The 15,739-nt window shown below is 47.9% G+C and overlaps 1 protein-coding gene across 1 annotated transcript in view; it reads right to left on the bottom strand.

Moving 5' to 3' along the window:
- ANO2 (anoctamin 2) overlaps window positions 1-15,739 on the bottom strand; it is a 334,451-nt gene that overhangs the window by 13,419 nt on the left and 305,293 nt on the right. Inside the window, exons 21-23 of the mRNA XM_013964246.2 lie at window positions 5,908-6,060; window positions 5,472-5,524; window positions 2,110-2,291 (exon numbers count right to left, since the gene is read on the bottom strand). Of these exons, the coding sequence (XP_013819700.2) occupies window positions 2,110-2,291; window positions 5,472-5,524; window positions 5,908-6,060 (388 nt within the window). The remainder of the gene's footprint in view (window positions 1-2,109; window positions 2,292-5,471; window positions 5,525-5,907; window positions 6,061-15,739) is intronic.

The following is a 15,739-nucleotide window of genomic DNA, read 5'->3' as shown; positions in this document are numbered from 1 at the left end:
CTTGGATCGAGTCCTCCGGGGACCATCACTTAACCAAGGTACAAAAGGGTTAGCGAATTGATTCCCCCCTGCTTCTTTTCTCTCTTTCTTTGCCCTTCTCAGGTAAGTAGTGGAAGGTTCTGTTTTTCGCTTCAGAGATCCCTGTGCTGACAGACTGCAATCATGACTCTAACCTGGTCCTCTTGGGAATTCCAGCTACTGTCTCCAGGAGTTAGATGGAAATTCCCCTCTTAGATTTCTTACCACCGTTTTACTTGCAACATGACTGGGGCCAAATTCATCACATGGACGGTAAAATCAGATTCTCTTAGCATCTTCCCCATCCCTGTCAACGGACCCACAATTTCCCAGTCTTCTGACATCAGCCCAAACTTTGGAATCATCCTGACTCAGGCTCTCTCTCAGGCCTCTGGTCCCCAGCTTTGTAAGGTACAACATTAAGTAGCTCATCGTCTCCCCCACTCCGAATCTCTTCCACATTTCCGTTCCAGGCCTTCCATGGCTCATGTCTGAATGGTGTAGCACCTCCGCAGCTCTCCTTGAGTTCCCTCAATTCTAACCCATCTTCCACTCGGAGACCAAATTAATTTTCCTAAAGTGAAAGTGAAGTCGCTCAGTTGTGTCCGACTCTTTGCGACCCCATGGACTGTAGCCTACCAGGCTCCTCTGTCCATGGGATTTTCCAAGCAATAGTACTGGAGTGGATTGCCATTTCCTTCTCCAGGGGATCTTCCTGACCCAGGGATCGAACCCGGGTCTCCCGCATTGTAGACAGACGCTTAACCTTCTGAGCCACCAGGGAAGTCCAAGCCTACACTTTATCCTCTAACTACCTGGCCCTATAGAAGTCCATAACTTCCTACTGTGTCACATTAAAATTCCTATAAGATTTCAAGGTTTCTCAGTATCTACTTCATCCTACCTATTCAAGTCCAACAACACTTTGGCTTACACTACCCAAGGAGTTGCTCTATATATTGTATTTCCTATATTATTCCCTATGTTTATCTTCCAAACACTCTCCTTGCAGACTCTACCAGCTAGCTCCTAAGCATTTATCAAATACCCCAGGTTCATCTCCACCCCCATGACCTGGCTCATGCTGACTCCACACCAATGATATGCTTTTTGCCCTACAACTCTTCATGGCTCCTCCAAGAAGCCTACCCTTTCCATTCCAGCCTCCACCATTCTCCCTCTCCTCCAAACACCCATGAGGCTCATGGTCTGTAAGTAAGTAGGTAAGTGAAGTCACTCAGTCGTGTCCGACTCTTTGCAACCCCATTAACTGTAGCCTACCAGGCTCTTCTGTTCATGGGATTTTCCAGGCAATAGTAGTGGAGTGGATTGCCATTTCCTTCTCCAGTGGATCTTCCCAACCCAGGGATCAAACCCGGGTCTCCCGCATTGTAGACAGACGCTTTACCGTCTGAGCCACCAGGGAAGTCCATGGTCTGTACTAGACATAATCACTGAACAATGTGCAGTGTCCTAGAGAGTTCTGTTTCCTTCCCAACCAGACCATAAACCAGACCTTCCCTTGATGGTGAGAATGAACCTATATACCTTTCCGTCTGCTCCACAGTGTCTAGCAAAAGGCACTCAACAAATGTTGGTTGATTCGTTTAGAGAACAAGCTTATGGTTGCCGGGGGGAAGGATAGAGGGATGGAATAGTCAGAGAGTTTGGGATGGACATGGACACACTGTTATATTTAAAACAGATCACTAGCAAGGACGTACTGTATGGCACAAGGAACTCTGCTCAATGTTATGTGGCAGCCTGGATGGGGAAGGAGTTTGGGGAGAATGGATATGTGTATATGTATGGCTAAGTCTCTCTGCCACCCATCTGAAACTATCATGGCATTGTTAATCATCTATACCCCAAAACAAAATTAAAAGTTAAGAAAAATAAAGTGCTGAAACCTTCCAGTTAAAAAAAATATATTGGTTGATTCACTGAAATTGATTTCTTGGGATCTGGGGTCTGAGGGTAGGAGACAGAGGCTAAGGAGAAGGATACTGATACAATTCTAGGTCATCCGGAGAGTTACTTGGACTTGCTGCTTCCAGTCCTCCACCGCCCTCCTGCTCCCGATCACCTTACCTGCAGAACTGCACCTCCTGCTCAAACTGGGAGTTCTCGGGCTGCGTTCCCTCCTTCAGCTGGCTGACGTTGAAAAAGGAGAGGGTGTGGTTGACAAAGCCGTGCAGAGTGCCATTGTGACTGTAGGAGTACTGGTACACCAGGCGCGGGATGAAGTCAGAGGTGATGGCGATGACAAAAGCCTAGGGGCAGAACCACAAGCACCCGAGGGTCGGGCAGGATGGACGCCGTCCAGGCGGCACAGGTCCATCCAGCTAAGGGACCGCCCCCCTCCCGGGCTCCCCATCCAGAGGTGCTGCTCTGACTAATAGAATCCTCGTCCCTGAGCTCATGTTGCTGACCTGCCTGGCTTTTCCATCTTTGACACGTGGAAGGAAACCGCTTGGAGAAGGCAGTGGCACCCCACTCCAGTACTCTTGCCTGGAAAATCCCATGGACGGAGGAGCCTGGTAGGCTGCAGTCCATGGGGTCGCTAAAAGTCGGACATGACTGAGCGACTTTCCTTTCATTTTTCACTTTCATGCATTGGAGAAGGAAATGGCAACCCACTCCAGTGTTCTTGCCTGGAGAATCCTAGGGACAGGGGAGCCTGGTGGGCTTTCGTCTATGGGGTCGCAGACAGTCGGACACGACTGAAGCAACTTAGCAGCAGCAGCAGGAAACCACTAGCTGTCAAGAGAGTGAATTACGACCACCAAAGCAAAGGACACTAAGCCAGTTTGGACCATTTGGAGAGGGAGGGCATAAACATCTCTGAGATATTTGAACTGATGCTGGCATTGGCCACACCAAAGAGGAGTGGACGGGGCTTTCCTGGTGGCTCAGTGGTAAAGAATCTGCCTGCCAATGCAGGAGACATGGGTTCGATTCCTGGTCCAGGAAGATCCCACATGTCACACAGCAACTAAGCCCGTGCGCTACAACTACTGAGCCTGGGCTCTAGAGCCCGAGAGCTGCAACTTCTGAGCTCACATGCAGCAACTACTGAAGCCTGAGTGTCCTAAAGCCCATGCTCTGCGACAAGAGAAGCCACTGCTATGAGAAGTCCAGGCACCACAACTAGAGAGTAGCCACCACTCGCAGCTACAGAAAAGCCCAGGCAGAACCAAAGACCCAGCACATTTGAACATAAATAAATCAATCAAACTATTTTTCAAAAAAAGGAGTGGAAGACTTTCTGAGAAAATTATCAATAGCAATGCGTGTGTGCGTGCTAAGTCACTTCAGTCGTGTCTGACTCTTTGCGACCCTATGGACTGTAGCCCGCCAGGCTCCTTTGTCCATGGGATTCTCCAGGCAAGACTATTGGAATGGGTTGCCATGCCCTCCTCCAGGGGATCTTCCCAAGCCAGGGATCGAACGTGCGTCTCTTATATCTTCCCTACATTGGCAGGCGGGTTCTTTACCACTAGTGCCACCTGGGAAGTCCAGAGGACCACTTAAATGTGATGGGCAAGGACATCGAATGGTACACTTGCCCCTGAGTGACACCAAAAAACCAGGAACACTGCGGCTATGGTTCCACAGGGAGTCTGTTTCACCACTGTCTCTCAGCGCTTTTTATCCTGTCACATGATGGAACTCACTCTCACCCATTTTGCTTAGAAAAAGTAAGACACCGAGGGAGAGGAATAGGTCTTGCTGGATGAAACGCACACACCCGACCTCGCCCCGGGTGTATCCAAGTCCTCTATAAATGTCTGCGGAGCAAGCCAAACGACAAACGAATGATTGCCTGTTTAAATGCAGGAGGACTTTCTGCAAAGAAAATCTTAAATCTTTTTGGCAGGTGTTTATACTGTCCCCGGCACCAACAATGAAAGCTCTTTCAAAAAATGCAGTTTAGGCATTGTTTTCTAAATGTATATGTGAGTGTGCAGGGCCATAGCCATATGTGACAGTGAGAAACGTACTTCTAATAATCACAGCTGCAATTAACAGAGCATGGACCAGATATACCTTCACCATCTCTTTTAATTTCTAGAATGATATGATTTGGTGAGATTCTCATCCACCCCCACTTTTTAACAAATAAGAAGTAAGGGCAGGGAAGTAAAGCCTCTATCATTCTGTTGCCTAGCTGAAAAGTGCTTGGTACTCAAGGGCTTTTTCCCAGAAGCATGCGTGCTCAGTCGTGTCCGACTCTTTGTGACCCCATGGACTGTAGCCCACCAGGCTCCTCTGTCCATGGAATTCTCCAGGCAAGAATACTGGAGTGGGTTGCCATTTCCTTCTCCAGGGGATCTTCCCGACCCAGGAGCTGAAGCTGCATCTCTTGCATCTCCTGCCTTGGCAGGCAGATTCTTTACCACTGAGCCACCTGGGAAGCCACTAGCACTAGCAACTACTTCTTTTCTAGAAGGCTCAACTCCAAAGCAGCTATTGATCTATGTTCCAAATGGCACCTGATTTCTCAGCCTTGAGACCTGCACTTCCTACATCAAACGTCCCATGTGTGATGGGCTGATCCTCTCTGCCTCTCTGCATACCTCATGTCACTTTATGTGTTCTTAGTGGGGAGCCCGGGCAGAGTCAGTGCTTCTCTCCCCAGGGAACAGGGGCCGTGACTTTCTTGCTGTGCGCTGAGCTGACTGATCTGGTCTCAGGATATGGAAGCGGAGACCCTGCCTGGCCACCGTCTGCAAGGAATGCAGACGCCAAAAGAGCTGTTTGTTGGCTTGGGTCCAGCAGGATTTCCTCTGAAACCTGGACACGTCTGGCAAGGCAGTTAAGGAGGTCAGAGCAGGCAGGACCTCTCTTCTTCCATGTCCTATCTTAAGCAAGCAGCGCCGGAGTCCACAGGGATAATTAAGACTCCACACTGACAACTCGGAGGAACGGTAATTAGGAACTGCAGCCTGGGCGATGCTCCAGGTATTGTTCAGCTCCGGAGTAGAGAAAGAAAGGGAAGAGATGGATAGATATGGGGAATTCTTTCCTCATGACTCTTGGCTCTGAAGAAAGATCTGATCTGGATTCTTAAGGCCAAGGTACGCATTCTGGTGGGTAATTACCTTTCTTTCTCTTAGCGAAATGAACAACAAAGCTGCAGAGATCTGGCTACAGCCTGTGCGTAAGAAGGTGTATACTCGCTATTAACTAGAGGGTCTAAATGGCAACCCACTTAAGTATTCTTGCCTGGGAAATACCATGAACAGAGGAACTGGCGGGCTACAGTCCATGGAGTCACAAAGAGTCAGACTCGACTTAGCGACTAAACAATAAGAACAACAACTGTATTAATTAGAACTCCAAATGGAAGAAGCTGGGAGGTAACAGAACTGGTTTCCTGCCCTGAAGACCTCAGCTCCCCTGGAAGGCCCTTCCCACAGAGAAACGGTGTCAGGAACGCAAGCACTTACGTTGATGATAACAGAGAATTTGCCGATGCCAGAGAGGATATCAAACCAGATCCCTGTTAAGACAGAAAGAGAAGGGCGTCTGGCTCCCTCCCGCCCCCAGCCCAGTGATGACAAGGCTGCAGCCAGAGTGACGCTTTGCAGGCAAGTTACCAGTGGAGCTCTGCCGGGGCCCCCAGAGATGGACTTGTCTGGAAAGGCTTAGGGGCAGCCCTGTCTGCAAACCCAGGGGCCAGTGTGTGTGCGTGTGTGTGAATCATCTGACCTCCCAGCACCTGAGAAGAAGAGGATGAGGGGGCTCAGAGGGGCTGATGAAGCAAGAGATGCCCCAGTACCCTGGATGCCTGACGAGGTGGGAGGGAGGCGGCCTGGGAGATAGGGGGAGGGTCAGAAGGAGGGGATGGGGAGGAGCGGAATGGCCTCTGGGCAGCAGACATACCGATATCCTTGGTCCTCACAGCATCAGGCCGTCTCAGCTCTGTAACGAACTTCTTCGCATCCAGGCGCACTTCAATGACGTTGTTGAGGAGGGCGAACACAGGTGCCAGAGGAAAGGAGGCCACGAAGAGGGTTACAAAGCCAAACTGGATGACTACGAGAGAGCATGGCACGAGAGGCGGCGGGGGTTAGGTGGATTTTGCCCGGCAGCCCTGGCCTCTGTCTCTTCTGACCCGGATCTCTTGTCCTCCTTGGGCTCAGACTCCCTTTCTGGTGTGCCCCACAGCGGGGCTGTCTCTCTCAGCACCTGCAGGCCTAGGGGTCAGTGCTATCACTTGGGTGCAAGGCTCTGTTTAGGTGAAAAGACATGAGAAAAGGAAAAATCTCGACACCTTCCTTTCCATCACCTTGTATCTCCAGTCACTAATTCTGCTCATTGAACTCAGAGGTTAACAAACTTCTTCAGCAAAGGTCTAGATAGTCAAATTTTTTTTTTAATGGAACTTTGGTTGATTTACAATATTGTGTCAGGTATATAGCAAAGGCATTCAGATACACATATATGGTGGTTTAGTAGCTCAGTCGTGTCCGACTCTTGCAACCCCGTGGACTGTAGCCCGCCAGGCTCCTCTGTCCATGGGATTCTCCAGGCAAGAATATTGGAGCAGATTGCCATTTCCTTCTCCAGAGGATCTTCCTGCCCCAGGAATGAAACCCGGGTCTCGTGCATTGCAGGCAGATTCTTCACCATTATAGGGTATTACAAGATGTTCAATAGAGCTCCCTGCGCTCCATAGGAAGGTCCTGTTAGTTGTCTCTTTTATATATAGCAGTTTGTACCTGCTAATCCCAAACTCCTAATTTACCCCTCCCCTGACACTCTCTCCTTTGATAAGTTTCTATGTCTGAGAGTCTGTTTCTGTTTTGTAAACAAGTTCATTTGTATCATTTATTTAAGTGCTTTTTGATGTGGACCATTTAAAAAAATCTTTACTGAATTTCTTACAATATTGCTTCTGTTTATGTTTTGGTTTTTTTGGCTGCAAGGCATGTGGAATTTTAGCATCCCCATCAGGGATCAAACCTCCCCCAGGACCTGCATTGGAAGGTGAAGTTTTAACCACACTGGACTACCAGGGGAGTCCCTGTATTACTTTTTAGATTTGACGTATGAGATATATAATATTTGCTTTCTCCAGCTGATTCACTTCACTTCGTATGATCATCTCGAGGTCCATCTATGGCGCTGCCAGTGGCAATACTGCATGCTTTTTTAGAGCTGAGCAGATAGTAACTATTTGTGTATGGTCTGGTCATATAACTTAACTCTGCCTTTGCAGAGTGAAACAGCTGGAGCCAAACATGGACCGACAGGCTTGGTTATGTTCCAATATAACTTTATTTACAAAAGCGGTAAATAAAGTGGGCTGGATTCATTTGCTGACCCTTGATGTAACTTGAAAACAATGTCCTACTGTAGCACAGGAAACTATATTCAATTTACCGTCATAAGCTATGATGGGAAAATATGAAAAACAATATATATTTTTTATTTATATATATAACTGAATCACTGTGCTGTACAGCAGAAATTAATACAAAATTATATATCAACTACACTTCAATAAAGTAAACTTTTAAAAAATCTCCCAAAGTTGGCCACTTCTTGCCCTATCTGTAGTAACTGCCTTATTTAGAAAGTAGATTCATTCATCACATGTGTACTGAGAGCTCATTAAATGTCAGGCATGGTGCCAAGTATTTAAGGAGGCAAAGATCTGGACTGCCTTCAAGGAGCTGGGTGTGAAGCAGAAGACAGAAATGTACGAAGATGTGCAAGGAAATTCGATGTGCACCAAGAGAGAAAGAAAAACGTACTAGACACAGCAGAGGCCGGAAGAAGAGAGCTCAAGCCTGCTCAGGGTAGGGACCATGGGGAGTCTCCATATGGACATGGAAGCTTAGATTTGATGGATATGCTGTCCCTGCAGGCAGAATGCATTAAAAACAGCATACCCCCTCCTCTCCCCTCCAAAATCAGTGCGGGCAGAGGAGTGGAGGCAGCCTGCACCAGTCAGATGGCTGTAAGGAGCCCAGGCCCCCACTGCTTCTCCCTGGACAATTGCAACCACCTCTTCCTACCGGCTTTCCTTGTCACGGGAGACCCCAGTTCGATTTCTGGGTTGGGAAGATCCCTTGGAGAAGGGAATAGGCTACCCACTCCAGTATTCCTGGGCTTCCCTGGTGGCTCAGACGGTAAAGGATCCGCCTGCAGTGTGAGAGACCTGGATTCAATCCCTGAGTTGGGAAGATCCCCTGGAGGAGGGCGTGGCAACCCACTACAGTATTCTTGCCTGGAGAATCCCCACGGACAGAGGAGCCTGGCAGGCTGCAGTCCACCAAGTCTCAAAGAGCTGGACACGACTGAACAACCAAGCACACACACAGTACATCCATCCAGCCCCAAGTCTCCAGGAATCCAAGACCATCATCTAACCTACTCACAAGCCTTTCTGTTGGCTCCTCTCTGTTACTGGATAGAATCCAGATTCCCTATCTCGGGACATAGGTACTGGATTATCTTACCTCTCTAGCCAGCCTCCCAGCACCTCCCACAGCCGTGATGCTTCTGCCAGAATTCCAGGACCCCGAGCTCCTCACCTCCAGATTTCTCCCTGAACCCCTTAGCATCTCCCTTCACTGGCACACAAGCACTCATTCTCCAGCCAGCAAGTCTATGCATCCCCAAGAACAGTCAAATGCTATCTCCTTGGAGAAGTCCACCCCCTCCCCCCCAACAAAGTGGTTGCTTCGTTATAGCTGCCACTGTGCACTGCTGTGATTGGGCTACTTGTGATTCATCTCCTGAAGGCAGGGCTCCATCCCTTGGAGTGGTTCAGTATAGATTTGCTGATGCAAAGTTAGACCTGAGTCTCAAGAAAGTAAGTCTGATAAGACTTCCCTAGGGCTTCCCTGGTGGCTCAGTGGTATAGAATCTGCCTGCCAATGCAGAAGACATGGGTTCAGTCCCTGGTCTGGGAAGATCCCACAAGCCCTGGAGCAACTGAGCTCATGCACAACAACTACTGAGCCTGTGTTCCAGAGCTGAGAGCAGCAAATACTGAGCCCACGTGCTGCAACTACTGAAGCCTGCGTGCCCAGAGCTCCCCAACAAGGGAAGCCCCGATGAGAAGCCCATATAGTGCAACTAAAGAGTAGCCCTTGCTCACTGCAATAGAGAAAAACCACACAGCAATGAAGACCCAGCACAGACAAAAATATGCAAATTATTAAAAAACACCTCCCTATTTAAAAATTATTTTATTTATTAATTTATTCAGCTGCACCAGGTCTTCATCGCAACATGCAGGATCTTTAATTGAGGCATACAAGCTCTTAGCTGCAGCTTCTGGAATCTAGTTCTCTGACTAGGAGTTGGACCTGGGCACCCCGCATTGGGAATGTGGAGTCTAGTCTTAGCCATTGGACCACCAAGAGTTCCCTAATTATTAAGGCAAGTTATTAAGCAATTACAAATTAAGAATAGTAAAAATGCCCACCCAGTGGGTTGACAAAAGGGTAAATAATATTGCATATATAAAGTGCTCACAACAATGTCTGTCACTTAATAACTGTCCAGTGATACCTGTCCTGTGCATTGTTAATTCTTACTGGAGTACAGATGGCTGCAATGTATCTGCATATGTGTACCTTAAACAGACACATATTTAAGGGATAAACACTGGATGAGTGTCAGAGGCCTCACTTTCAGCCCTGGATGTGTTTCTCACTAGCCCCGGGTCCTTAGGCAATTCTCTCTGTCTCACTGGGCTTCTGCATCTTCATGTTCAAATTGAAGAAACCACTTTCAATCCCCTTCAGGTCTGATTTGCCGTGGTGCTGTGATTCCCATTTTCTTGGAGAACCTTCAAGATTCTAGGATATCCACGTAAAGGAAGAAAAACCAGGGGCTTCAACGGTAAAGAATCCTCCTGCCAGCGCAGGATATGGGTTCGATCCCTGATCCAGGAAGATCTCACATGCCTCAGAGCAACTAAGCCCACGTGCCACAATTACTGAGCCTGTGCTCTAGAGCCCAGGAGCCGCAGCTTCTGAGCCTGCATACCCCAGAGCCTGCGTCTGCAACTAGAAGCTGCCGCAGTGAGAAGCCTGAGCGCCTCAGTGAAGATTTAGCCCTCATTCACTGCAGCTAGAGAAAAGCCTGCGTAGCGATGAAGACCTGGCACAGCCAAAAATTAATTAATTTTTTAAAAAAGGAGAAAAACCAGGATCCAAAGTTAAATTAACAAAATGAAATAAAACTAAAGCAGAAGTTTCGAGACAGAGAGAATGCACGGAACTTCACCAGCACACCTGTTTTGGTCTGGCAGTTTGCTTGGGCCACGGTCAAGAGCTGAGGCTATCCCTGAACTGGGGTGCTATCCTAGCCGTGGTCCATGATGCCCAGGGGATTCCCTGCTGGCTCTAGAAGACCAGCAGCCACCAGCTGGTGACGAGACATACCAGAAGGCACAGATTTGCCTAGGTCAGGTCCCTGAGATGAACAACTGCCCGGCTACCGAGCTGGCTGAAAGTGAAAGTGAAAGTAAAGTAGCTCAGTTGCCTCTGACTCTTTGTGACCCACGGATTGTAGCCTGGCAGGCTCCTCCATCCATGGGATTTTCTAGGCAAGAGTACTGGGGTGAGTTGCCATTTCCTTCTCCAGGTGAAGAAATCTTCCAAAGCAAGCTTTGGGAGCCAGCTCCAAATGCAGGGTCTATCACATTCCTTAATTCAGGCTTTGCTGAGGAATTCACTTTAGAGTCAGGGGTGGGGTGAGGGCAAGTAGAGAGTGGAGCGGGGTGGAATTAACAAGGAAAGCAAAACAGATGTCAGACTAGTTTTCCAAAGCTTGTAAAATGCATGTTTGTATTTAAGTATATAGATGACTCTGTCCTTATTCCTGGGGCTCTAAGTTGGTTTCCTTGGTTCTAATGAGCTCAGGGCTATAGAGGTGATGTTTGTATGAGTGACTTCCTCCAACAGAACTGTTTAAACTCTACAAAGCCCCCTGGAGGACTTAGTGTGGGGGCTGATGGGGGAGAGACGGGGTGGGTTACGTCTGAGAGACTATAAACTGATACAGCCTGTCCTCTGCACACTCGTGCAAATGGCACTCAGAAATCCAATGTCCCTCCTTCCAGGATCTTAGGAAAAGTTAGGGCTCTCTACTTCCTCCCTCATGAATTCCCAAGGCAGACGTGAGCCCTCTCCTCTGAGGGGGCTGCCCTGATCTTTGCATCTTCCCTTTCACCAACTCTCCATCACCAGGTATCTCAGTCCTAGGTCTTGGGTCTACGTGGTGCTAATAGTGCCCAGAAATGATCCCAACCCCACACTGGGTCTCTCCTCTTGCCTTTTCCAGGCATGTCTGTGTGTTTTACACCAGACAACCTTAAGAGGGAGAACTCAGCAAAGGCCAGTGACACCACCACCCTGTCCCTCCTCTGATGCTTCTCCAGGGTGTCCTGGGGCCAAGAGAAACCACCCTCTGAAGACGTTCAATGGCCACAGGTGTTACCGGCTTGGACCAGGTACACAGTCCATTTCCAGGAATCCATTTAGAAAGGCAGGAACAAAGAGGAAGCTTTGTTTCATCTTGGGGAGAGGGAAAAAAAAATGTATAAAACCATAACCCTCTGGCATACAAATGTCAATTCCAAGACTTGCTTTTTGTTGTCAGAGGTCTACACGCTGTATCAGATGGGCAGCCTTCTGGGGTCACTTCAGAGGACGCAGTGATACCAGCCTTCACCAGCACCAAGACTGGCTTCTAAAAATAGCCAGCCTCCACAAGGCTAGGAGCAGGGCCGGAAATCCTAAGCACTCTGCATAATAGAAGCCAGGCTGGCTCCACCAATAACAGATTAGACCTGGGCCAAGCCAATTAGGGAGGAATTCATAAGTTGATTTTCAACAAAATCTTTGCAAAGCCTGCTGGCAAGTGCTCCAGAGACGCCTAGCTGAAAGCACAGAGACTGGACAGCCTCGCAAGCACAAACCCCATTGGTTTTCTCTTCTCAATCCCCAGCAACCATTCTCCTTTGAAAATATGCAGCTACAGCCCTGTGCTGCCTGATGCAATTAAAATCTTGGCCTTGATTACCTGGGCTTAGGTTAAAATAACAAGGAGGAGTGGATTACACTCGACATTGTCCAGGAAGGACATTTCAGGATGATCAGCTTAAGGAAGAAATAGTGTATCAAGTGGGATACAGTGGACCAGCCAGGACTGGTGGAAAAACTCTTGATGGAACACGAGTTATTTTTCATTTACTCAAAATTCTTCAGTGAACATATCTACCCTTCCATCACACATGCACACACATCCTCACACACGATACCACCCAGATCTTTGGTATGGCATTCAAGACCTTTGAGATATGACCCTGAGTTAGTTTTGCAGACACACGTGCTCCCCACCCACACTCTGAGCTGACACTGAGCCACGGCACTTGGAGACCGAATCTGCCAGCTTTCCAAGCCTCTCAAAACCATCCGGACTTCCCTACAGTCACCATATTCCCCATATTCCTGAGCCTTGGTGCATGCCATGGCCATCTATCATTTTCCTCCTCTTCTGTCTGTTGGATGGATGACCGTTTCTATTTCAGGTTCCACTGACCCTCCTCTGTGAAGGGTCTCCCCCACTGCACTCCGCATCCCTCCCCCTGGCAGAACTGGGAGCCTGGGCACCTCTCCTCCCCACTCCCATCATGCCCTGCACACGTCCCTCTCCCTGTTTGTCTGACTTGCGCCCTGAGCCACAAGCTCCTTTGAGATCATGGACGTTTTTGACTCTTCCGAGGCCCTGCCATTTTGTGTGGCATCCTTCCTGTAGGAAGTAGATGTTGAGTGGCTATCTTGTTTCGTGAATATGAACTTAATGTCACCAGCTGTAAACACGAAACAAACGCGAAAAGAGGCAGACGACTGAAACGTGCGGATGGAAATCACTGTGCTTAGTGCCGGGGAGGGAGAGGGGGCCATGAGGTTTTAACATGGTTCTGACACATCCTCACGGACAGCCTCAGCCCTGTCACGCACGCAGAAGGCTTTGAAGAAAGTCGGTTGTAAAAGCCATCAGTTAGGACAGTCTAATTCTTAAAGAAAGTAACTAGCTTTCTAAAACACTTTCTATAATTTAGTAATTGCATAATATAGTCAAAAAGGGATTAAAAGCTGAAAGTTTAAGAATCTTCCCTGTTGAGATTTCACTGGAGGTCCAGTGGTTAAGACTCTGTGCTTCCAATGCAGTGTCTGGTTCCAACCCTGGTGGAGGAACTAAGATCCCACATATGGTGAGGCTGGGGGGAAAAAAAAATTCTCCCCATCATGAGCCTCTAATTAGCAATGGAAGGGAAGGACTCAGAAATATATTGGCTTGAGTCTGTCTCCTCACTCAGGAGGTGGTCACTGAAAAGACTCAGCTAGAAGCAGCCCATGAATATAAACACTTGGGTAAAAATAAAGCATGGAAAGGTCCTCACTGTTTCTTTCATCAGCCTGCATTTCCAGACAGTGTCCAGGGATCCCCTTCTCCTAAGGACAAGGGAAGACAACTGTGCTCGGCACTCAGGGTCTGGTGTGAAAGAGATTTGTAAGTGTTGATGGACCACACAAACAGGAAGAGTTAGCAGAAGGCACATGAGCGGCTTTCTTGGAATGGACCTCTATCGCTTAGGAAAGTCTTGACAGTAGAAGCATAAGAAGGCTCTCAATGTCCATCATCCATTACTTATTCATTCATTCACTCACTCACCGGACAAGCATCTACTGGGCACAGTCTAGATACTGAGCACCATGCTCACTGCTAAGGAAGCAAAGATGAACAGATTACTGTGTCATGTCTGATTCTTTGCAACCCCATGGACTGCAGTACACCAGGCTACTCTGTCCTTCTAAGAGTTCACAGGATATAGTGGAGAAGATGGATGTGTAAGCAAATCCTGGCTATGCCTTGGAGTCAGACTTTTAAGGGCAGCATTAACAGAGTCACAGTACCAGAGCAGGAGTAACTCACCCTCCCCAGCAGGAACGTGGAGAGACCCACAACCACTGGGTTCGACTTGAAGAACAAGCCAAAGAGACCTCTGAAGGTTTTCTGCATGTTTGGTTAATTAGTTAGTGTAACTTGCTCAGTCATGTCCGATTCTATGCGACCCCTGCCGGGTTCCTCTGTCCATGGGATTTTCCAGGCAAGAATACTGGAGTGGATTGTCATCCCCTTCTCCAGGGGACCTTCCAAACTCGGCAGTCAAAGCTGGGTATCCTGCATGGCAGGCAGATTCTTTACCATCTGAGCCACCAGGGAAGCCCCTGGTGTGTTTGGTAATTGCGGTCTCTCTTGCCAATCCATTCATCAAATTCACAGACTACTGAGGAAATAAAGACAACAGGTGGAATTCCCTTTCAATCTCCAAAGGATCACCTGGGGTTTATATAAGGCTGTTGCTAAGCAAGTTCAGTTGCTAAGTCACGTCTGACTCTTTTCAGCCCCAGGGACTGCAGCACGCCAGGCCACCCTGTCCTTCACAATCTCCTGGAGTTTGCTCAAACTCATGTCCATTGAGTCAGCAATGCCATCCAACAATCTCATCCTCTGTTGCCCCCTTCTACTTTTGCCTTCAATCTTTCCCAGCATCAGTCTTTACCAATGAATCAGCTCTTCACATCAGGTGACCAAAGTATTGGAGCTTCAGTTTCAGCAACAGTCCTTCCGATGAATATTCAGGGTTGATTTCCTTTAGTACTGACTGGTTTGATCTCTTTGCAGTCCAAGGGACTCTCAAGAGTCTTCTTCACCACAATTCAAAAGCATCAATTCTTCGGCACTCAGCCTTCCTTATGGTCCAGCTCTCATTATATATATATTTCCATATATAATGGATTGGACTCAATTCAGAAACCCTGGAAGTGGTAACAGGAAAGACCAGCCTTGAAGTCATGGCTTAAGTATTAAGAATCTATTGCCTACAAATCAACACAGCAGCAGGACAGATCAGCAAGGACACATTTTTTTTTATTTCTTTGTGGTTAAGAGAGACTCAGTCCCCACTGTTCCTCATAACTTGTGAATTATGAAATAGTAATTCCTCTGGATGAAGATGGAAGCACCAATGCCTCTCTGAGAGTTCTGCTCCTCATGAACTCAGAGTCTGGCTATAACAGTCGATCTCAGTTTTGATGGTGGATACAGACCAGTCCATAAGCATCCCTCTTGACTACCCTGGAAATAGAGCTTAGGGCTGTGGGAGTCTTCAGATGTGAACTCCACTGATGGCCACAGAAAAAGGCAGGAAAATTTGGTTCTCAGCCACAGGGGGCTTAAAGGCCTGGAGACTGGTCTTCTGGAAAAATCTTCCCATTTCTCGTATCTTCTATGAGAAAAACTCCAGACCCTCAGAGGTCATGGAGCTTCAATCAACAATTCCTAAACACCCACCATGTGCAGGCAGCTTGCTCTCCTGTTCATAAAATAATCTCTGGTATTAAGTATTATTATCTCCACTGTACAAGTGAGAAAACAGACTCAAAGAGGTGAAATAATTTTCCCAAGGCCACACACCTAGAAACTGATGAAGCTGGGAAACAGTTAGTTTCTGATATAGTTTCTGATGCCAACGGAGTTCAGGGTTCTTTCGCTGAACAGAAATGTAAATATTCAACCCTAAAGTTACAGCATTCCTCCCCCTGCACCCCCACCTTGGTCACTCTCAAGCATCTTAGGTTTCCTTTGGGGGAGCTTCTCCAATCTGATTTCTAATCTTTTT

Source organism: Capra hircus, chromosome 5 (genome assembly GCF_001704415.2).
Source record: "Capra hircus breed San Clemente chromosome 5, ASM170441v1, whole genome shotgun sequence".
NCBI lineage: Eukaryota > Metazoa > Chordata > Mammalia > Artiodactyla > Bovidae > Capra > Capra hircus.
The sequence above is the reverse complement of the archived record's forward strand: the minus strand, read 5'-3'. Positions and strand labels throughout refer to the sequence as shown.